The sequence below is a fragment of the Macrosteles quadrilineatus genome, unplaced genomic scaffold (assembly GCF_028750875.1).
Source record: "Macrosteles quadrilineatus isolate MER2022 unplaced genomic scaffold, UCM_ALF_1.0 Scaffold_7__1_contigs__length_78375512, whole genome shotgun sequence".
NCBI classification, from domain to species: domain Eukaryota; kingdom Metazoa; phylum Arthropoda; class Insecta; order Hemiptera; family Cicadellidae; genus Macrosteles; species Macrosteles quadrilineatus.
In genome coordinates, this window is record NW_026542600.1 from 52,433,718 (window position 1) to 52,459,279 (window position 25,562).

Below are 25,562 nucleotides of genomic sequence, written 5' to 3' on the forward strand. Positions count from 1 at the left end.
TATGAAAATCGTAGATTTCCAAAGTGGTACCTATGATTTTTCCTGTCCTAAACATAAAATACCTGTCCCAAACAAAATATCTGTTTCGCTTTACAGGAGCAGTTGGCCTAATGTATATACCTATTCATTCTTTCATTACGAGAAATATTGATGATTTTTAAGCTAACCTAACATAAATTGTATAAAAATTCTATGAAAATATTAAAGAGAATTAAGCCTACTAGACTACCGTATGAACTAATATTATATTAAAACTGAAAAGCTTAGGCTAGTGATTATTGGCATAATGATGAAAAGTATCATTCACTAACTTGTCACGAAAGTTCCATTCCTCCAAGGGTCACTGACTAGATATTTTCCACACTTAGCTTTGTCTCGCATGCAAATCACTATCTTAACCTAAAATTGGACACTTTCGGGACTAACTTAGGCCTACGTAGTAGTTAAATAAACTAGAAACCACAACTAGACTGGCTGCCTACAAAGTGTGCAGCAGTAGTCTAACCACTAGGCCTATGTGTTAGCGATAAAATGCTTAGTCACTAAGAAATTCTTCAGGTAAAAGAAATTGAAGTGGTAAGGTATAAGTAGCTATGTTAGAGAACACAAATTGGGAGAGTGTCTACACAATACCTGACGCTTCAGATGCATTTAGGATTTTTTCTGGTCTTTTCCAAGAACAATTTGACTTGGTCTTTCCAGCTAGAGAAATGAAGAAAAAACCGCATACTGTAAAATCTAAATCCACCAAAGTAAGTAATCCTAACAATTGGTATACCCCAGAATTAAGCAAGCTGATGGTTTTAGCCCATGATCATTACAAACTGACCCTTGACCCTGCACTGAAAATCAAATACCTCTCACTCTATACTAAAATCAAAAAGACTACAGTTCCAAAGTTAGGTTAGCTAAGAAAATGTCCAATGCTCAGACCATCTTGAATGCTCCAAATTCATGTAAAGCCGCTTGGGGCATCATCAATCAACACAGACCATCCACTCATGTACCATCATCTCCATCATCATCACCCGACGACTTTAATGACTATTTTTCTGGTATAGCTGATAATATAATCTCTGACCTACCTCTGTTACAGCCTAACTCAGTCGACTACCTCTCGGACCTAACCCCAACTGTCACCCTTAGAAATTGGAAAAAGGTGAGTGAGAAAGATCTGATTAAAATAGTACACAATTTTAAGGATTCATTTAGTCAAGATATAAATGGAGTTTCTAGCCATATTCTTAAATCTGTATTTAAATCGATTGCTGCCCCTCTTGCTTATTTAGTCAACAGCTGTTTGGCCGAAGGTGTTTTTCCCGAAAACCTGAAGATAGCTAAAACCATCTCTATCTACAAGAAAGGTGACCCGGCACAGCCCGCTAACTTTAGGCCGATATCAATTCTTCCTGTTTTCTCTAAGGTTCTGGAGTCAGTAATGAAACAGCAACTGGTGGCCTATTTCAAGAACAACAACCTGTTCAACGATTCCCAACATGGGTTTAGGGCCGGATGATCCACAACCTCTGCACTCCTTAGCCTAGTCATGAACATCTCTGATGCCTTTGAATCAAATGACTCCCTCCATCTTAGTCTTTGTGATCTTAGCAAGGCATTCGACGTGGTCTCTCATGATATCCTTCTTACCAAGCTTGGCAAATATGGCGTCACTTAGGGTCCATCATTGAGTAGTCCACAAATCGTTACAATACAATTTTTCATCTGTGTGCTAAGGAAAGATATATCGGGCCTCGATCGTATGAGGAATCGAAAAAAACCATCACTGTTTCGAAACAACAACCAAGTCAACTGATGTGCCCATTTAAACTCACACAATCGAAAGTTGCGCTGGACCGTTATATCGTTGCTCAGCACTATTCAGATGAAGCGCAAACAACGATATATCGTTCCATAGCACTTTTTCTGGAAAAAGACGCACAACAATTTATTGACGCATAGCATTGAAAGTGTTAAAAGCTAATAGGTAGGCCTAAGGGAAGGCCTAATTGCGATGAGGGTGACCAAGAGTACCGATACTATAGTAATTTATATATCATTAGAAACTAGATTTTTATCTTACACAATATTTATTTATTTATTTATTTATCTAATACACAACCCGCAACTCCTCTCCGCTCAACCTATCACTTGATTTTTTAGAAGCACTTTAGATTCTACTTAGTTTCAGAGAAATATCGTTGTCCAGTTCCAAGCAAGACAACATTTATTTTCAGACGTGATAACAATCACTTCAAAAAAAAATTCCCATTCACTAAACAAATTACCCGCAACTCATGTCTACGCACAGGCCCTGCCTATGTAGACACATTTCCATATAAGTTGATTAGGTATTTTTTTTATCTCTTTGTGCCATTTAGTTATAATATTATTTTGTAAGTTATTTTTAAGACAAGGATTAAGTAATTTATTCTGTAAAATACCATGAATTGTACTTTTTAGTTGGGAAATAAACATCATTTCATTTCATCTGAAAACAATGGGGCAAAAATTTTTCTGCTGTCACAAAAACTGAATTAACTACGATTTTTTGAATTGTATTTTAATGTTATATTAGGAACGTTGAATCTGCACTTCAATGTTTACACTGTAAAATCTAAGTTAATAGCCCAAGTCACATATTGATTGATTATATGTCATTTTAAAGAAAATATTACTTTCACTACCCATACTTAGAAAGGTAAATATGTTAATTTAAGTAGGCTATTATGTAATTTTTTGATTAAAATTAATTAACATTAAAAAACACCTCTGGGTCAGACATATTTAATTCGGATCCAAACTGGATTATGAAAATTGAAGTAGGAATTCATTTCCTACTTCTCTTAACTTAACCGAGTGGCTTAGCTTAGGTTTTGACCATGTAAACGCTATGTCCCATTATGATAATAACTTAGTGTAGTGGTAGGTTTTAATAAAATGAATAAAAAACAAATTGACACTTTATTCTAACCTAACATAACCCGGAACCAAACTTCTCGAACAGCTTAAAATTTGTTTTAAAAGTTTAAAAAGACATGTGAGGTAGGTAGGTTGGTTGCTATGCTATGCATTTTAGAAATTATTATTTAGCCTATTGTATTTGTAATACTTTTTGACAAAACAGTCTGGAGATAATATAAATCAACAACTCGATTCATTATAACCTAAACTTTACCTTCCTAATCTAACCTAACTTCAAAACACTTATTACAGTCACGAATCCGCATAACACCCAACCTACCAACCTCACATGTATAAATAAGAACTTAATCAACGTTCAGTTGAATTTACAAATGCCTCTACCTCTTTGTATGAACTTACTGTTGGTCATCTTAGGTTTCTTCTTCTTCCCTAGACGATCATTTCAATCGTTCATGTTTGTATTAAGTCAGTCTAGTCAATTCACAGTAGTAATGGCGACAGAGACCAGCCGACAAAAGGCATTACACTAATTAAAATTCAAAAGTCGTAATTAATTCAGTTTTAGTGACAGCAGAAAAATGTTTGCACCATTGTTTTCAAGTAAAAATCTAGTTTCGATATATAACTTGGTCACCCTCATCGCAATAATTTCCGGCCTAACTTAATTAAGTAGGCTAGGTATAAAAACAAATCCAATTTTTATAAACACAAGTCCCGCCATTTAAAACCAAAACTACCGGTACCTCTAGCCCTATAACCCAAGAGCTCTGTAAGTTGGGTAATGCAAATTTTTTTCATTCCGTTATGTAAACAAGACTACACAATAGGCTAAAATTAAAATTGGCCCCAAATATGACTTAGTTTAAAAAAGGAAAACCATCAGTGAAGCCTAGAACAATAACCTTTACCAACCAGTCTAAATTTTAAGTTAGGCATATCTCAATCATTAATGATCACACCCTCTAGTCCTTGTAATGATCTTTATATTTTCTAATTAACCTAAACGTAGTTGTTAGCATATTTTGTTCCATCAGCAGCTTAGGCAACATTACAGCCCTGGGGTATAGATAGATAGATTTTGCAAAATTGAACTGAGGTTCTTGATTAGCCTAGTCCAATATATTACAGGACTTCATGGTGAATTTTGGACTATCATCGAAACATCTTTGAATGAAACGTAAACTATGCCTAGCCTACTACAAAGTAACGATATAAGGGTTGTGGATACTTAAATTATTTAAAAAGTAACGAATAATCCTTCAGGCCTAGTCCTCTTTGGGCAGACAAACCTTATCGAGTAGCAGACTTGTACACTATTATTTGCTTACCTTTAAATTTGTTATCCTTGGTTATAAATTATTAAAAATCAATGATATAAATATACAATGATAAACCTCAATTATCATTCCCATTACCGGCGATATTGCTAAACTAGGTGCACAACGCGTCTATCATATTTATTTTTCTCAATTACTTTATCGGCCATTATAACAAAGCTGACGGCGACGACAAACATCTTAGCCAGACGGACGCCACCAAAAAAAACTTCCAAAACAGCCAATGAAATTGTAGACATTTAACGGACCATATGGTTAAAACCAATGCAGACACCACAAACAGCCAACACTTTTCGTACTATATAAAAGAGTGAAAATCTTGTAATATTGTAAGGCAATTTCGTATTGCCTTTCTTTGTAACATGCAATAGTTAGCATTGTTTTTTAATTTTTCAAGAATATTTTTTTCATACTATTGTAAAATCTCAAGTCTATTTGTCTGTAAAATACCATTAAGTATATGCAATCTTTGTCAAAATTTTCAATATATTGCAAATTTTGACAAATCACATCTGTATATTATACAGATGTGCACAATCATTATTCAATAGTGATTAATGCACATCTGCACAGGATAAATCTTGCAAGTTGTACCATTGATTACAAACACGCACAGTGGTTCATGCCGTTGGTGTGTAGTCAATGGATGCACGCTTTGATTAATTTTATTTGATTCATTTATCGATAAATACTCGTCGGGTACGGTCATAAACTGTTCATTTGCATAACGGACAGGCAGCAGATGGTACAAAAATTAATTTCCCCGCTACAGATTATCCTCAAAGTAATCAGCTACTTTGTAGCCCTTTTCAACACCGTCACCGTTATTATAATTGTCATGGTTTTTTTGTCTTGTCTGTCAAATATATTTATATTTTTGCTCGTTACTGTTATTATATTAAAATATTTATCAATTGTTATCTAGATTTGGTTACTGGTATTGTTATTTTTCTGAAAATATTTATGCATGTTACTATTGTCTAGCAATTAAGATGAATCTGTATCTGGCTTATATATGTTTAGAAGTATTTATCTTGTAACTTGAATCTCATGTATCATTGACTGTAAAAATGATGTTTACCGTATAAATAAATAAATAAATAAATAAATAAACATAAAGTATTTCACAGCCGCCTTGAATTTCCGGTCGTCCAGTTAACGAATGCTGGGAGAGAGTGTATTGAAAAACTCGATTGCTGACGTAAATGATAAATGATTTCGCCATTAGCCATTCAGTATACAGTAAATACGATAGGCATTGTCAAAAAACAGTACAGAAAGCTGCAATAAAAAAACTAAAGACTACAAAATAATTCAGCAAAACCATGCAGGTGCACAAGCAAGCAAATAAATGAGGTAGGGAAAGGATTTGACGTTCTGCTCAGTTTTGCCCTGGAGACATCAATATACTGCCTAGCTCTGGTATATGGGTGTGGATGTGACCCAAACTTATATTACTAGGCTATCGGGGACACTGTGTGGTGGGATTGGGTGGGAGCGGCTGTAACGTCAGGTGCCCAGTTTAATAAATCGTCAACATAAGTTACTGGTACATTACCTAGTCAAATGCTTGTATCCGTCTGCATATCCAACATTAAAATTTGAAACTACGTATAGGAAGCTTGATCGTGACAATTATTTCTATACATTTACTTTGGCAAATGATTTAAAAGTGTTTACAGTTTTCACATTTATACCGGAATATGTCTCTCCTTGCGCACGCCTCTGAAGTAAAACTATAAACTTAAGTAACTATTTAACTGCTGGGTAACTACACTTTTTGCAGCTTATCCATTTTTCCTATTCAAAAGAAATGGAAAACGGCATGGAGTGCTAGAGATACCATGGATTAGTTCCCAAATTTCGTCAAATTGGACCACAGCGGCACAGCAGCTAGCAGAGCGCTGTTCCTTGAGGAGTGTTTTTTATCTATGGTAGCTCTGAACACATCCACACACGATTTTATTGCTAAAGCTAATAATAGATGGATGTATCTTGTCAGTTTGCAGATATACCGTTTGTTAATATTATAATATGTATACAAGTGTGTGTGTGTTAGTGAACACTAAAACTCGTGTAAAATTGGTTTGACGAAATTTGGCCTGATGTGTAGTCCGGTTGCCAAACCCTATATTTTTGGCTAACCCAAAAATTTTGGATTAAGTTTTGTTTATTAATGGATAATTACTAGGACATGGGGTAAAGCTTCAAGAAAATGCATGGTGACATCCTGTCACCATTGGGCAATTCGAGATTTGGCCGCCATCTTGAATTTTTCCATATATTTTTGTATTATTTATATATATGTAATACAGAGTTGTTGTATATCATTTTATATGTTTTATATACGCTGAGTTCAATGGGAGCACTAAAAAGTATCTAGATATAGTAATTTCTTAGAAACCGCCGCCATTTTGAATTGTTCCAAATATTTTAGGATTATTATTATATTAAAGAATAAATGCAGTCTCGAATCATTTCTGATAGAAAAGACTGATAAGGGATAAGAAACAATTGAATCTCTTCCATTTACTCTTTGGCGCCTAGTACTCACCCACAAAATATAGTAAACATAATGTCTGGCTTGATTCTATATGATAATGTTAACGTACATGACGCAGTGAACTAGTGAACATTGGTGTTCAGCAATTAAAAATATTTCAAGACGGTTGGCCAGCAAGTTTCCATTTTCCAGTGAAAAAAAATAGTTGCGCTTGGGTCTACATCAAAGAAACACGTAAATAATGGCAGTGTTAAGGTTTTCGATACAGGTATAATTTACTCCCGAGTTATAGCACTTCAGGCAAGATCAAGACAAGTAGAAGTCACGTTCTGTCTCACGAACTGTCACCTTTGCCAACGTAAATGTTTACAGATTCTGAAGAAATGAGGATCTGCAAAGCTAAATCTACCGTAAAGAAACATCTCCAGGTTTCTTCCTCGACAAGAAAGACGAGCATTGAAAACACACTTATGGTGATCGATTGATCTGCACTTCTATGGTGTGTGCAGTGGCCAGAAAAGGGAAGTGTAATTAAAGGACTTCATTAGATCACTTAAAATATCCATAAGCAAACATTTGCAACACGGAAATGTGAACCTGATTTTTGATCGGTACAGGCAATATACAGTAGTAACATTGACTATTGGATACTGAAGTAGACATTCCATCTATATGGACCAGCTGTCGCTAATTTTTTATTAAAAAATAACTTAACAAGGATCACACAAGATCGGGTAGATCTACAGGAATGACAAAAAAGTTCACGTACTAACATATACAACACCTCTGCCTCAACGTAGGGATATTTTGGGCTCAAATGAAAACAAAAAAGATTTATTGAACTGATTTTCAGTAGCATTATTAGAGACGAATCTTTCAACAATGACAATACTACCTAACACAGGCTCATTGTAACAGGTCTTCAAGGAAGAACCCTACCAGATTTATCGTGGAGAACTACAACTAAGGCACGATCTATGAAATTCTCACGAATAAGCTGACTATTATTGTACAACAAGCTACATTAGCTGCTGACGATGAAGACAAGCAGATCGTTGTTGTATCAGATGACACAGATGTTTTTCTTTTCCTCCTTTACTTCTACAATTTAAAAAAATTCTGCAACTATTCTGATGGAATCCCCTGTCCAGGGTCGCTCAAGAATTGACATTGGAGCATCTGTCGTCAAACCTAAGGAAATAATACCTGATGTGCTTGCAGCTCATGCTATCGCTATCACTGAATGTGATATGGAATCGGAAAGATTAAAGCCATTAAGGTTTTGAAAAGTATGGACACTCCTTATCATTGGTTTGAGATATACATGCTGATTTTTGTGACATAAAGCTGCAAGCATCGAAGTTTATGTCTGCATGTTATGGTGTATCTAATTGTAAGACAACTTCTGAGGATCGTGTCAAACTGTGGGCTGACAAAGTTCGAAGTGCAACAACTCAACTGCCAAAACTGTGCACACTACCACCAACAAATTCAGCGTTTGAAGAAAACCTCAAGAGAGTACACCTTCAAACCTGTATTTGGAAGCATCCACTGCTTCACGGTTTTTACAAGGATGAAAACTCAAGATGCCGATCCTACCAAGGCCCCACTAGAAAAACAGGCCATGCTGCAGGATTCATGACGTAACACTAGTGGATAGATTTCGTTGATAAATTAATTGCCATCACAATTTCCATATGTTTTAGGTAAATAAACAAGCTGGTTGTTTGTAAGATTTTAATAGTAAGAGTTTAGTACAACTATCCACCACTGTGAAGTAGTGTTGCGCTGCCCGTGCTGCAGCATGGCCTGTTTTTTCTAGTGGGGCCTTGCTCCTACCCACAACTATGCCGCAAAATATTTTGATTGCCCCACCGGAAATTTTGAACTTGGTTAAGTGCTCTTGTAGAAACGTATTGCCTTGCAACAGCAATCGGTGTAGTTGCAAGAGTGCCAGCCTACCATGCACCATGTTCTGTAAATGCTCAAACAGTTCCTTTTCCAAAGATTTGACACGTGTTGCCGAATTAGAAGTAGATTGGGAAGAAGACCCTGTTGAAGAACCAGTGGCAGACTCTGTTTGGACAATGTTTGTTCTTAGCCATAAATGTTTTATTTCATACAAATATGTAACCAATATCAGAATTTCACCTATTACATTGTTTACTTGAGATATCCACTTTTGTGTACAATAAAAAGTGGCGTTCTTTAAAAATAATTATTCACAACACCTATACTTTACAAAATGCCAATTATTTTTAGTTTTGTTTTTAAATTATTCTTTTTTATATGGTGAGGATTTATAAGAAATAACTATTTATAGATACTTTTTAGTGCTTCCATATTGAACTCAGCACATAAAAACATATAAAATTATATAAAACAACCCTATAAATATAAAAATAATCCTAAAATATTTGGAAAAGTTTTAAATAGTGGCGGTTTCTAAGAAATGACTATTTCTAGTTACTTTTTAGTGCAACCATTGAACTCAGCGTACATAAAAACATATAAAATGATATACAAGAACCCTATATTACATATATATAAATAATACAAAAATATTTGGAAAAATTCAAGATGGCGGTGAAAACTCGAATTGCCCAAAGGTGATAAAATTTCCAGTGCATTTTCTGGAAGCTGTATATGTCCTAGTAACTATCCATAATAAAAAAATCCAAAATTTTTGGGTTTTGGGCTTGGCAACCGGACTATAGAGCAATCAGAAAGGTCGGGTCAAGAATGGGATGTCATGGGAAAAATGTTTTTTATTTTATTTTTACTATTAAAATAGAAATGTCAAATTTTCTTTGCAACCATCATATAGACCTAAACAAAAAAAAAGCTGTACCGGTACATTTAAAATTCCCACGTTATTATTACAGAGACAAAAACACTGTTGTAGTTTGCTTTTGCATGGCTGTGGTTTGATCAAGTTTGACAAATTTATTTATTTCATCATGTACTATTAACATTCAATAAAAAAAAACAAATAAATAAATAAACTTGTTCCCTTCCCCGCAGCATCAAACCTAAGTACTTGTAAATATAATGTTATATAAATAGGTGGAAAATACGACTTTATGGGGATATTAAAAAAATCCAATTAGATAATTGAAATTCACTTAGTATGTAGGTTTGCTGTGGTGAGGTTATTTTTACAAATAATATGGTTGACAAGTTTCGGAAGTTGACAAATAATTTAATGTTTGCTTATTTTATTTAAAATATCTTTGTTAGGTTATTTTTTAATTTTTAAAACTTGAACGAAGCACAACATTATATGAATTTAAGCTGCCAACATAATTCCATTTTTTCGCATTCCTCAAAAAAAGAATAGTTATTTGTGTAACTAGTGGTGAAAGTGGCTCTTTGCTGCACACGAGAGCAATGTTTACGCACGAGCCGCAGGCGAGTGCGGAATGATCTCGAGTGCAGCAAAGGCCTTTTTCACTCGTGTTACACATTATATTTTTCCTACAGTCACTATAAAGCATATAAATAATAAGTCTTTCAAACACTATACAACACGTTTTTAGGTTCAGCTGGCAACACAAATAGGTGCCCTAGAGAAAGTAGTACCCGCGGTCTGTATCACTCCGCTATTTTTCCTCGGCAAGAAATGTACTCCGCGTTTTGAGAATATAGTTCCGTATGTTTTTGTAATTTGAAGTGGTTTCCGCGCCTAAAAAAAACGCTTTAAAGGTATTTTCTTGTTTATTAAGATCGTAGGAATGTTTTTAAAACGTTTAAATGAAAAGTCCAGAAAGTTCAGAAATACCTAAACTATAAACACGAAATGACAGGTTAAATCGTAGTTATAATAGTCAATCGGCTGCTCATAGTATTATTATCTTTAAGTGTTGCCAACCTATTTCCAAGCGTACACGGATTACGTGCATAATAGAACCACGCTGTTTTGTGTTGTTTCGTTGGAATCCTGATGTGCGGCAAAGTATAAACCGTGCGGCAAAGTATAAACCGTACGGCAAAGTATAAATATGCAGCAATTAGCAGCTTTCTGTACTATAAACAGTACAAGGAAGCCAACTTTGTCGGGTGACTGTAGGAAAAAGAAGCTGTTGTACGAGCTAAAAGTTTTAGTTTAGCCTGCATGCTGTTTTGTGATTAGAAAGTAGAGGGGGGAAAGACTTCTTCTTTTCCTGTCTGCATTCTGCAAAGTGCTAAAGCGAAAAAACTAAAAAGTAAGTTAGTATTTACATCGAACAATTTTATCCACTTTAATCTCTTTTAGTATATATTAAATTTCATTTTGGATGGTTCTCTTGATCAGCGACATTTCTTACTAATAACACTTTAAAACCTTATGTTATCTAATTTCCCCATTGAATACTGACATTTAGGTTAAGCACAGCTATACCCTAGCCTGCATTAGGAAATAAAACAACAACCCTATTTTGACAGCTTTTATAGTTTTATAGCTTTGTACCTTCACACATGTTGAAATAGGCACATAAAAAAATCATATGATCTATTTTCATACGCCTTACACTATTATCATTTCAAAGATAAATATTTTTTCAAGTCAAAATTCAATGGTCTAAGTTACCTTAAAAGTACTGTAGTAACTCTATAACTCATTTATTTAGCCAGATTGACAATGTACATGGATTAGCCAAGTCAACTTTACCAAGACTAACTATCAACTAACATTTGAAATACAAATTTAAAATAAAAAAGTCATATTGACTAGGTTTTAGCATTACTGTAAACTTAATGTTTTTATTATCAGCAAAACCCTCAGCTAACTTATGCCAATTCATTATATGTAACCATGGATGCTAAGTTCATTCGTCAAAGCCATAAAAAAAATTAAAATTTAGATTTATCTTTTGCATAGGCCTAGGATAACTTAGGCCTAACCTCTCAGATCTTCAGGTAAAATTTAATGTAAAGTTATTTATAGTAGAAATTTCCCTCTCTTTATCTTAACTTAAGGCCCGTCACACACACCGACTTCTGTCGTATTGAGGTACAACTTGCTAGTTTTTTAGGCCCATGAGTCAATTCCCCATCCCCACCAACAGCACAACAGACGAGCAATTTTGGCCTGTCTGAGAGAGACCAAAACTAATCTTTCACTAGGATATGACTTGAACACTGCTCCAATTCTGTCATATTCGTGTGTACCTGCAGATTTTATCAATCGTCTGCGTGCAAGTTGCACATTCATACGACTTGAGAGTCATAAAACATCAAACACAAAAGTTAGCACAGCTCATGTCAGTTTCGGAGTGTCATGGGCCTAATTATTATTAGCTCAATTTATTGATACATTTATCTGAATCATTTTATTAACATCTCAATTTCATGCTAAAGAACTCTGCTTGAAAGTTGGAGAAAAATTCACGTATATAGTTTCTTTTTATTATTTTTTTTAACAGAGGGCCAGGCTTACAAGTTACCATGGGATTGCATCGCAGCTAGAACAGCTTATTGTGCACCCTCGTTCACAGGTCCTCATTCTCCGTCAAATCCCAGGTCCTTGGTGAACCGTGAGGGCCTTTTGACTATGGTAACCTGTTCTTCCCTTTGATCTCCCATCAATAGGCCAAGGGATCTCATACGCAGACCTTGTAGGGCTGGGCACATAAATATACCTTCACAGCTTTTACAAGGTCTCTGGCTGGGGCAAGCCGTAGCGAGATTTCCCTGAAAGGACTCAGCTCCTGAACTTGCTTGACCAGCCAATCCTTTGTGGCTGTGTCAGCACAGCCTCCACCTTTCTTCCTGGAGGCTTCATTAGAGTCAGCTTTGGGGGTACCACCCTTGCCCTGCTTTTTCCCAGCATCCTAGTTCCCGGAGGAACTGGCTTTGCAGGGAGCAGAGTTAGGGTGCTTGGCAGCCCACACCAGCCTCCTCTCACTTCTGGATAGACGTAAAGTGGAGTTAATGGTTTGCATGTAGAAGATGTACACAATGGGTGGAGGTATTTCGAGCTGGTCTTAAACAATTGCACAATGTTTTCCATTGTGTCGGCTGACTGCTATTGTTCCTCAGTCTTGTTAGAATCAGTAAACAAAGTTTGGGAAATTGTGCATGCGGATGATTGTATGACTATTAAAGAGATGGTAACTTATCGAACTAACAGTGAACGTTTCTGTAAAATTAACAAGGACCACAATCGGCGTTGAAAGTCTGAAATCCACCGATTAGCAAGCAAAGCTTTCGGAAATTCAGTCACTGACTCGATGGTAACGGACAAACATCCTAAGCCACTTGTGCACCTTTTCTACCTCGAAACACTTTGCTTATACAGGGTGCTCAAAAAAGGTGGGGACATATTTTACCTAGTGATTCCATAAGTCAAAATAAACAGAAAATTAATAATAACATTTTTTCCAAAATCGCTTCGTTAACCAGATATCCGCCATTTTGTATTCATTACATACAAATATTTATCTTAAGACTTTTCCAACCGATGTTTATGAAACTTGGTATGTATGTTAAGGTAGGAGAGACCCATGTTATAAAAATGATTTATCTTGATTCACCTTAAAATGTCAAAATGGCGGCCATTTTAATTTCTTAAGCCTAAATTATTCAAAAATGGCTGACTATGAAAAAATGCCAACACCTTTTATATAGGCCTACACCTGTCAATTGGCAACAGTTGATAATCAACAGTATTTACCTCCTTTTACAGAAAGCTTATCACGGAATGCACTTCATACTTAGCGGGAGTGTAAATTTTTTTTCGTTTTTGATTACTATGAGGAGACTAATTGTCCCATAGGGTTGGGGGATGGCTAGAGTAGTAGTAGTGGATGAAGTAAGGAACACAATGTTGGTCTCAGGTTTGAATTAGCTTGCTTGGCTGAAATGGGAGCTCGATAGACATCCTCGTAGATAGCCTATAATTTTTTTTTTTAAATCAAAGCCATATAAGTTAATGAATGTCTCTGAATGAAGAGTCTTTGCAGAGTTAGGTAAGATGTGACAATTGAACTGACATCCAACTGGAAGGTAGGTAGTTATAAATCTTTGACCAAATAATCGGCTCTCTAACCCATTACCCCAGTTGCAAATTAATACATTTAGTGCTTTCCACTGCAGTTATAAGAGCGTTTTAGCTTCAAGTAAAAACATTGTTACAGTTTTTCTTTTGTGTATATAATTCATCAAATTAATTAAGTTTAGATGTACTCTAACATTTTATTGTTCTATTACAGATCGGCCAGGCATCAAAATGGGTGCCTACAAATATGTTCAGGAGTTATATCGCAAGAAGCAAAGCGATGTGTTGAGGTTTCTGCTTCGAATCAGAGTCTGGCAATACCGCCAAATGACTAAAATGCATCGAGCGCCCCGTTCCACCCGCCCTGATAAGGCAAGGCGACTCGGATATAGAAATAAGGAAGGTAATTATCTTTGGCTATTTTGTCATTCTAATTTTGACTAATTTATTACAGACATAATAAAGGATATTTGATTTCAAACCTCTAATTTTACATTTAGTGAATTTAAAAGATAAGTATGATTTATACTTAAAAAGAATCTTGTTTCGTTATATAATTAAAAGTTAGAGCTTACAATTAATGATCTATTTTCAGTATCCTTTGATAACTTATGATCTTGGAATAGTAACAGCACAATTATAAAATCTCCTTGTCTTTTTTTCAATTTTTCTCAATCAATTTTTTTGTGTACTATTTTCTCTAGCACAAGTACCTATGGATTTAAATTTTTCCTAAACATAATCCTGTTGGATTAAGTCTTTTCTCCAAATGGGCCTAGTACATAAGTAGACAATAAGATTTGTAAGCATTAAGCAATGGTAATAAGAATCAAACCTAAATTTAATTTTTTCAGGTTTTTGCATATTCCGTATCAGAGTACGCAGAGGAGGCCGCAAACGCCCAGTTCCTAAGGGAGCTACTTACGGCAAACCTAAGAGCCATGGAGTCAACCAACTCAAACCGACCCGTAATTTGCAGTCTGTTGCGGAGGTTAGTAGATTCATAAAATACCCCCACCGCAGCAAACCTGCCGTCTAAGCAAATTTCCATTTGCCCGAATTCATTTTCAATTACCGGTAATCTATTTTTAAAACATTAGGTTAAACGAGTACCTAGGTTTGCTGCTACAAGGAAACTAAAAAAGTGTGTTTTTAGTAAAATAATTATAGCTTAGTATAAAATCAATAATTTTGCCAAGTTTGATCAAAATATCCATAAACCAGCAAACTACAACATTTTACAATATTCTCCACAAGAATAACATGGGAATTTAAATTTTTTTTAGTTTTCTCTGTAGGCCTAACCAATAACCGTACAAAAAAACTTTGATATACTTAATTATTTGTTTTTTTAAGCTCTTTAAGAAGGTCTACAGAGAAATTGGGAAATTTTTTGTTTTGAGTATCAAAAATGAGAAAAACCAATTTTTACCCCATAAAACCCCATTAAACCCTGTTCCCATGGTCCGATCATGCTGGTTCGCGAACTCATTCAAGTTATCCCGCCTTACACCTTCAAACCAAATTTCATCAAAATCGGACAAAAACTACTTAAGTTATCGTCCAGACGGACATATATATATATATATATATATACAGGGTGTCCCATAACTCTCTGGACACATGTATATAGTGTTATTCCCTAGGTCAAGACAAACACATTTCACCATAGGAATATGGGTATGTGCAGCAAACCTATGGGTGTATGCAGAGGGTATGGGTCTGTGGTGACTAGTTTACCGACTGTCGGCAATTATGTGTTTTTTACAAAAAATCGAATAACTCCTAAACGGTTTGAGATACAGCGTTGATATTTTGCAAAAATGTTTATCTTCTTAAGACCTATTATTGTTAGAAATTATACTAAAAAAAACATTACCCGTTTCAAAATGGCGGCCATTTAAAATATTTGATGCCAAATTTTACGAAAACCGTTAACTTTACAAAAAAACTGCAAGAGACAAAAAAGTTTTAAATTTTACGTAGTTTTCATGATACCTTATTTGTTAAGATTGGATTAATAATAACAAAGAATGTTTTCATAATGTATGACCACTTTTCTCCATCTAAACAATGCTAATACTCCTTTTACACTGTCTAAATATCTTTACAACAGATTAACTTTTGTACTGGCCTGTGATTTTTTTCTGCTTCTTCTGCATGTAAAATTATTGTATTATTCATGTAAAAATGGTGCAACCGTTAACAAATAAATAAAAGAGTTATACGCCAATCAGGAGTTTTAAAACAAAACAGCTGATTTTATCATTTTTGTTATTTATAAGTTATACCCCTACCATGTAGCCAATTAGGTAGTATACTTCAATTTAGGATGAATCTAATTCAAGCTGGTAGTAGAAGTGAGATAAATTAAAAGACAAGGTAGGCCAAATACATATATATTTTACGTTTCTCAAATTACACCAAATACACTTTCCAAATAAAATCCATATTGGTCTTATTACTCCCAAATCTTGTACTAAATAATAAAATAGTGGAAAGGTCTTACTTTAATCAGAGACACTGGTTTAATGGTCAGAACTGGCACTAGCAGATACCATGCAAAGCAACTAGAAGTGGTGCAAAAGCTACTGGACCAATCATAAGAAGGTGAACAAGAAGTCAATCTCAATATCAATGTGGTTGATTTCTGTCTGAAAACATCACACAAAACCGATAAAAACTATTCTCTACAAATTCTAATAATTAAAAGTGGATTTAAGATCCTTACAACTCCTTGTGAAAATGTGCTTCTCCTAGAACAAAACTCGACAGGTCTGTATAAACTTTACTTGTTTTCTTTTCTTGTAAAAAGCATTAAAAATTGATTTGAAAACTATTATTTACTTTACATCTTTTCCTAGCCAATGGTTAAATAATATGATTTTGTTTTGTTAATTTCAAATTATACTAACTACCCTCGGTACAAAGTATAAGTTGTTGTTTATTATAATTAACATTAATCTTTCACTAAATAAAAAAAACAAAAAAAACATTAATAATGTAAACATTTGTTTTGTAATTAATAAATACAATTGGACAATACCTTATGGTCCTTCTTTATTTACAAGAGGCCTACATTTATTTAAATTTGCATTTATTTACATTTACATTTATTTACAAGTACCTACAACAACTGTTCAAAATGACGACCTTCAACTCGGTTACATAATCTAAAACGATCAATCATGGATCATTGAACATGTCCAAAAACTTGGTCATAATCTTCTTTTATTATCGCGGCTGCCTCAACCACTCGAGTTACTAAGTCCATCTCACTCTCTACAGGGTGAGTTTCTACTAAGTGCGTTAATTTTTACCAGTTATACTACTCACTAAAAGGAACAAAAAATGACAAACAAAAATTTTCCATCCCCACTCGTTATGCTGTAATGGCCGATTATGTGAATTTTTAAAATTACCTGTAGTAGCTTCACTTAAACGAGCATAGAAATTAAGCCAATACACGTACAGCATAACAACTTATACCAATGAAAAGAGCGTTAAATTTCCTACAAAACCATTGCAACACCTTTAACATACAACCATATTTTCACCGTTGTATGTCTCACATAACATAAAAAAGAAGTTTCAAAAAAAATTCTTTACAACTTCAAAGTGGTTTTACAACTATACATACTAATGTGATGTTTTGTCAAATTACGTAAAAAGCTTTCCTATTTCATGCCCTTTAAAATTATGTAACCCATAAGGTTTTTGCTGTATTAAAATTTCGAAAAATTAGGTCAAAACCTTGTCAAGGTCAGAGTTTTCGGAATCAAAACATTGAACCAAATGTAGGTAATACAGTATCTGTTAATTTATTTGCTAACTTATAATCAGCTGACATCTGATCAGCTGGGTGTTAAACTTTGTTTACAAAACCAGCTGATTGCAATTGTTGGCTTGTAAACATTTAAATTATTAACTATTTCATTATTTTATAATTCTATGACAAAAATTCATAATAAATTTGATAAAAATCTAGGTTAATACTTTTAAACCGGGACGTCTTCATCGAGCCTTTGTAGAGTTTTAGTAAGGACGTTGAGATACTGACAGCAGTTTAATGAATATGGAAGATCAATGAAAGGGCCAACTAACTGGTTTTAGAGTAATCTATTCAACTTAAATCTTGTTTGGTTTCGACACTGGTGTATCACATGTGGGTTTTCTGTAGCATAGTGATGTCCATTGGATGTTGTAAATACAATCCCGAGTAAACTTGGATTCGTCTGTCCACAAAATCGACTTGAGGAAGTCACGATGATCAAGTCAACTAACAGAGCGACATAATTGAAGTCTCTGTAGACAATCTCTTGGTTCAATAATCTGTACTCGTGTAAAATCGTAGGGATGCAATTTTTCCTTTCTCAATAGCTGAGAAATACCTAAGTCACGAGAAACTGTCATTGTTCTTGTCCGTGGATCGTCCTCAAATCACCCCAACACATCTGACACAGCTTCTTAAACACATACACAATACACATCTTGTATCACGTTCCCAACAGAATGATGTTTAGTGCCCATGGAAACTTGTATGGACACTGATGAATATTCGTTCATTTGAAAGTCACCTATTAGGAAACTGACGACTGTATTCACGTTAGATTACAGCTGCATTTGAGAACAGAACCCGGGAAATAAAATCATATCAAGACACTTTGTTGGTGAACACCAACATAGCACTAAACAATTATAATATTTTCCAAGTATGTTCATGAAATAGTTAATAATTTAAATGTTTACAAGCCAACAATTGAAATCAGCTGGTTTTGTAAACAAAGTTTAACACCCAGCTGATCAGATGTCAGCTGATTATAAGATAGCAAAGAAATTAACAGATACTGTATTACATTTGGTTCAATGTTTTGATTCCGAAAACTCTGACCTTGACGCGGTTTTGACCTATTTTTTCAAATTTTTAATACAGCAATAATCTTATGGGTTACACTATTTTAAAGGGCATGAAATGGGAAAGTTTTTTACATAATTTGACAAAACATCACATTAGCATGTATAGTTGTAAAACCACTTTGAAGTTGTAAAGAATTAATTTTGAAACTTCTTTTTTTATGTTATGTGAGACATACAACGATGAAAATATGGTTGTATGTTAAAGGTGTTGCAATGGTTTTGTAGGAAATTTAACGCTCTTTTAATTGGTATAAGTTATTATGCTGTACGTGTATTGGCTTAATTTCTATGCTTGTTTTAGTGAAACTACTACAGGTAATTTTAAAAATTCACATAATCGGCCATTACAGCATAACGAGTGGGGATGGAAAATTTTTGTTTGTCATTTTTTGTTCCTTTTAGTGAGTAGAATAACTGGTAAAAATTAACGCACTTAGTAGAAACTCACCCTGTACAGGTGTACTATAAACTAATTGTTTAATTGTGGCCCAAAGGAAAAAAGTCGAGAGGAGTGAGGTCGGGTGATCGAGCGGGCCACGGTGTCGGCCCTCCACGCCCAATCCAGCTGTTTGGAAAAGTGAGGTTTAAGTAGTCGCGGACTATGTTGCCATCGTGGGCAGGGGCTCCGTCATGTTACAACCACATATTTTCGGGGACATAAAGGGGGACATCTTCCATCAACTCAAGAAGAATATCTCTAAGGAACACCAAGTAGGTTGGTGAATTCAGCCGATTTGGTAAAATGTAGGGCCCAACAAGGAAGTTTCCTATAATACCTGCCCACACATTAATCGAAACCTTTTCTTGATGCCCAGCTTCAAAAATAGCATGTGGATTTTGTTCTGCCCAGACATGCCTTGTTCGGTTGTTAAATATCCCATCCCTGGTAAAACTAGCTTTGTCTGTAAACAGAACGTTTTCAAGAAATCGAGGGTTATTTTTATTGTAAGTCTTTTTCCAAGAATCAGCGAGCACAGTTCACCCTTCTGGGGAAATCTTCTGGTTTCAAGGCTTGTACTTTTTGGGGACTGTACGGGTAAAGTTTCTCCCCTATTAAAACTCTCCACACAGTGTTCTTACTGCAACGAAGTTCTTGCCCTACTGCTCTAACACTTACCGACGGATCAGTCTCAAACCGATCAAGAATGCGTTCCTCGATCTCAACATCACGAACTGATCTATCACGCCCAGTGTCACTCATATTTACCTTAAAGGTTCCCTTTTCCCCCAATCTGTTGTACACAGCACTAAATGTCTTATGGTTAGGTAGGAAATTGCCTGTTTGGATAGTGTTCTGCATACAATCTTGCCGCTCCTCTTGCACTGCCACGAGCCATTCCAAAAAAGTAGACCACCTACTTCCTTAGAAGCAGCCCTTGTGATAACAATACTCCTGTGATGTGTAACTATTCATTTTGCTCACATTCAGGACTAAACGACCAACTTAATAACGTAAAACACAATACATAAATTTTTACACAACAATACATAAAAATTTTCAGGTTAAGTGTAAGAAGGGCCATGTGGCCCTAACTTTGCCTGAAAAAATAAAGGATTTTTCATTTCATTTCATTTCATTACATAATTACTTTAACTGGGTTGTAAGAATCGTAAGCAACTAGTAAAGACTTGCAGTAACGTTTAGACAACAATACTTTTACAAATAACAAAAACAAACGATTAAATCAGCTGTTATGTTTTAAAACTCCTGATTGACGTATAACAGATGATTGTAAAGATATTTAGACAATGTAAAAGGAGTATTAGCATTGTTTAAATGGAGAAAAGTGGTCATACATTACGAAAACAACATGTTTCTCTGTTATTATTAATCCAATGTTAACAAATAAGATATCATTGAACACTTTGTAAAATTTACAAACTTTTTTGTCACTTACAAATTTTTTGTAAAGTTAACGGTTTTCGTGAAATTTGGTATAAAATATTTTAAATGGCTGCCATTTTGAAACGGTTAGTGATTTTTTAGTATAATTTTAAACAAAGATAAGCCTTAATAAGATTAACATTTCTGCAAAATCTCAACGCTGTATCTCAAACCGTTTAACCCATGTTCCTATTGTGGAATTTGTTTGTCTTGATCTAAGAAATAACGCTATATACATGTGTCCAGAGAGTTACGGTACACCCTGTATATATACTATATAGGTATGTTACATTATATTAAAGTAAAATCATCTTGTATGTAATGTAAATAACACCATGGATCTCTATAACTACAACTGGATCTCACCTTCTGTGCTGGATTTTCGGTCCGACTGCTCGACTCACTTAAAGGACCTCTTACGGCGTTACCATGTTTGCACTCACTACGTCCTATGACCTTATCTCTATGTCCACAGTATCTTGATTTCTAATACAGTAAATTTACACAGTTTTAATCTGTTTGAAACTGTAGAGACTATAGTAGGCCTATAGATTTCACATCAAAATAGTTGGGTGTTTGTTAATTTAGTTAATGGTAGCCCCAAATGAAGTGTATGGCTGCAGCAGTGTGGTTCACCACTGTAGTAGGACCTGATGCATGCCTAGTTCTGAGCATTACAGCACACAATCCAGTTGTATCGTGTATCGTGGTTGTAGAGCTCGATAAATGATGAGTAAATGACAGTTTGAAGTGAGTTTTATGTGCAATAATCCCGAATAATCCGATTTCCGTTTCAATTTCAGGAACGTGTTGGACGTCGTTGCGGGGGTCTGAGAGTATTAAACTCTTACTGGGTCGCCCAGGATTCTACATACAAATATTTTGAAGTCATCTGCGTTGATCCATCCCACAAGGTAATGGCTAAAAATATATCCTACTTTCGTTAGGATACCCTTTTTTTCCTTGAGAGATTACAAATAATATGTTTGGAAACAGAACTGCCTTATCATGGCAAATGGAAGTGTAAGATCGGAATTTGATCTTTGCAAAGTAGTCTTACATTAGTGCAATACTGTTTATTGTGCTACATCATAGGCAATTTGTGTAATTCTCACCTTACAATAGGCCTACTGAATATGTGAACAAATTGTTATGTTATTGGTAAATAACATTTGTTGATTGAGATTTAATTGCTTAATGGTCCTTACTTTTGATAACAAAATCTTGGACAAAAGTAAGGTACGTTAGAAAATGTTTCAAGGTTTTCTGCCTTGCTACTTTTTTATTTGGATGGTAAAAGCTTGTTTAAGAATCTATTTTATAAGGTTTTTTTTTTACTAAAAACTTACATAAGTTTTAGGAATAGAGTGGAACCTCGATTAAATGAATTTGAAGGGCCTAAGAAGTATATTCTTTATACAGGGGGATTTCAAAAACAAGGATCGTTAAATTGACGTTAAATTCGGCCGAAATTTGTAATATGTTAGTTATAGCGTTGGATGTGTAATATTTTAGTACTTTAAATAGTGGTTGGACTCTTCACATATTCCTTACACAGGGGCAACCTTAGGCAAAAAAAGAATTAAATATAGACTTTCAGCCGTTTTACCATGGTTACCATAGGTTCTGGCGCACACCGCTGGGAGCGCTGTGTAGTTACGTAGCCTATGGTAACCGCAGCATGGCTGACGGTCTATATTTCATTCTTTTTTTGACTATGGTTATAGCCCCTGTGTAAGGAATATGTGAAGAGTCCAACCTCTATTTAAAGAACTAGGCCTAAATAGATTACTCATTGTGATCCTTGGTGGGAATATATTAATGATAAAATACAATCATCACCTTAGCCAACCACAGTTGTTGGTATGGCGACTAGTTTCGTCCCTTAGAACTTCATCAGGTCATTTTGTATGCAATCACATCATCAGTGTATAAACACATTGTGGTATATAAACAGATTCTATAAAAAAAACTGTTACAATCACAATAATACACACAATCACAATATGGAACTTGTCATATTGATAAAATAGTTAAAATGGAATACAAATATATAAAACTTATTAAAACTGTTCAGACTGGCCAGCACTGTCTTATCACTACCATTGTCTAAATTATACTGACTGAATCATGGTGGTTCTTCTTCTCTCCAGAGTGCCACCTGTATTTCAGTTTGTTTTGTTCTTCTTGTTTTATACCTCTTTGATTTGTAACTTGTCAATATAAGTATCAAATATAATATTTGACCAGAATGAATTCTGTTTAAAATGTTACATGGGTCGAGTTTTTAGCTTTGTAGATGGTGAATTCTTCTTTAACATCAAGCTTAACACCTTTTGGTAATACTTAAACTATTTCCATGTTTTTATCAATAGATGTGTTGGTGTGCAATTCCGATACTAAATGTTCGGCATAACTGGTATTAGTCCAAGAAGATACTTGTCTTTCTTTAAAGATCATTCCAATATTTAACAAATTTGCATTTATATTTTTGGCTATAAAGTGACCTAGTTAGAATTATGTCATGTTTAAGACAAATTGATTTAAGACAAGGATTATTTGCAATATTAGTTAAAATTACAACACCTGTCCATAAATTAAGGTCTTCATCGAGGTCCTGTCGCAGCCAAACATGTTAGTTCAAATCTTAGACCGAAACATTGTGATCCTTTGTCATCCACCTCTATTGTAGCCAGTTCCAACCCCAGAAAAGTGTTTTGACCTAGAAAATGTGCATAAGTAATAAGCATAAGGCTTAGGGAGTTGGTAGAAGGTTGTATGCATTTGCTCAATGGAGCTAGCAGCGAGAATTCATAAGTTTCCATTGAGACAGTTATTGAATTTGGGGAAACTTTGCTTACTGAGTGGCGTGTTGCAGGCTTCCAAGGCTGACCTTAGACCTTGATAGTCTTATACGAGACGTCCCGTATTAGTTCTACAATCTCTCTCTTCCAGTCTCTCCGTGATCAGAATTGAAATTTCCTCTAACCTTGGTCACTTCTTCAAATGAGACAAATGAATGACAGCAGTCGGCCAATGCCGTGAAAAACATAATGCAAATGCTTGAGACCACTTCTAAACACCCACTATCCTTTGCATAATTTTCTACATTAAACACTTGAGATATTATCCAATGCCAAAAAGGTAGTTATACTTTTGGCGGGTACTTCAATTTTCTTTCACAAAGTTTTCAAATACTATGGTGATACTAATTGTCCTACATGAGTGAACCGGCTAGAATAGTAGTGGATAAAGTAAGGAACACAATGATGGCCTCAGATTTGAACTGTGCTCTGTTGGCTCAGGAAGTGCGGCTGGCCAAAGGGTCAGCCCCTACTCACACACATGCAAGCTTCACACACAGACGCAAGGGATTACGACGGATTATTGAGTGCGCGCGTCCGTGAGTCGGGACCCTCGCATATAGGCCTGAGCTCCAGCCGCACTCCCTGAGTAAATGCTCAATTAACGAAAATAAAAATGAACTCTTCCTTGGATATAATGGGCGAAAAGAACCCTTTGAACCAATGTACAAAATTAAGTCTTAAGCAAGCAAATATTTTAGGCTCCAATATTTTACAACCAAATAGATTATTAATTTCTTTTAGGAACCCTAATTTTTGTCGTTGTTAAAATAATATATTTTTATGTGCAGGCAATCCGACGAGACGCAAAAGTCAATTGGATCGTCAACGCAGTTCACAAACATCGTGAGATGAGAGGCAAGACTTCGGCCGGTCGCAAGTCGCGAGGCCTGGGCAAAGGTCATCGGTTCTCTCAGACCAACGGAGGTTCTCGCCGGGCCGCCTGGAAGAGAAGGAACACTCTGCAACTTCGCAGAAAGCGTTAAATGTGAACTACTTTGTTATTTCCATAATAAAATACAATCTGATATTGTTTATTTTGTTACTGTTTTGAAGCCAAAGTTTACACTAATTAACACCTTATTTTGAAATAAGCAGACTTTTATTATTAGACTAATCAATGATGTGACGATATAAGGTTAGACAAACTAATATGATGAGGATTTGGACTGTTCTGTTACAGTAGTTGTTTACGCAACGATTGCGTAAAGATAGTGCAACACGATTATAAATTTAAGGTATGAGTCTTGGTGAGTGCCTTTAAACTTTTAGGAGTGTCCTTAAGACTATTTACCCGAGTTGCATACACCACTACTTTACCAACGACAGTTTTTTAATTACTAACAATCACTACTCATAACTTCTATGAGGGGTTATGTTTTAGTTTATAACGTCTCATTGCCACTGACAGTGATGCAACAAGTTATTGTACCAAACACTAATTGCGCCACTCATTAACAATTAAATGGGTCTTAATAGCTGATTAATGGTTATAAAGTTCCAAAAAATTAGGGTTAGGGTTGAGTGAGTCACGTGGAGTAGCAAGAAACCAACGTTTTCAAAAAAGTACCCCTGCCAAGACCTGGATCAGTTCTGGCTTCGCGCACAGTAACTGTGGCCGAACTACCTGAGTGGGGAAGAGTCCAAACTGGAACAAAACTTTGCACACAAAACACCATAATACATAAATAACAGTCTGATTAAAAATGTGTGGAAAGCCACACATCAATTATCATACAATCATTACAGGATTATCATTCATCGGACATAATGTTATTTTGTTTTATACTTTGTGTAGCCTTCCGTATCTGTTGGCACAAACAACCGAATGAAAATATCGATCGATATATCGAATATTCTATAATATCGTTTGGTTAGTTAGGTAAGGTTACCAGATTAGACTTCTATCCTGAGAAAAGTCAGTAGCTTTTTGATGGTTCGAAACTGGACCTAGCTGTTCCTGATCATTGGGATTTAAATAAATGATCCTGACTAATGAAACCGCTGATCTTAGTCAGTAACAAAGCTACACAGGTCATCACACACCATTCTACACTCATCCTTCGCTCATATTTGGGTTAAAATACGCACCTAGGTGGCGTCCCCATCTCAATGATTGATAATTGATATACAAGGTAAACATTTTCCTTGGTTG

General features: G+C 35.2%; 1 protein-coding gene across 1 annotated transcript; it reads left to right on the forward strand.

Annotated features, from left to right (window-relative positions):
• Positions 1-10,905: 10,905 nt before the first annotated feature.
• LOC128998095 (60S ribosomal protein L15-like) lies at positions 10,906-24,442 on the forward strand. Its single transcript, XM_054424090.1, has 5 exons — positions 10,906-10,967; positions 13,956-14,144; positions 14,596-14,732; positions 21,347-21,457; positions 24,199-24,442. Exons 2-5 carry the CDS (start codon positions 13,973-13,975, stop codon positions 24,391-24,393), a joined length of 615 nt encoding a protein of 204 aa, XP_054280065.1. The 5' UTR covers positions 10,906-10,967; positions 13,956-13,972; the 3' UTR covers positions 24,394-24,442.
• Positions 24,443-25,562: the final 1,120 nt, after the last annotated feature.

Excerpts from the sequence above, each read along its gene's own strand:
- LOC128998095 (XM_054424090.1), top strand. The coding sequence starts at position 13,973 with ATGGGTGCCTACAAATATGTTCAGGAGTTATATCGCAAGAAGCAAAGC. Across the intron at positions 14,733-21,346 it reads ATTTGCAGTCTGTTGCGGAG|GAACGTGTTGGACGTCGTTG; the intron begins GTTAGTAGATTC and ends TTTCAATTTCAG. Across the intron at positions 21,458-24,198 it reads GCGTTGATCCATCCCACAAG|GCAATCCGACGAGACGCAAA; the intron begins GTAATGGCTAAA and ends TTTTATGTGCAG.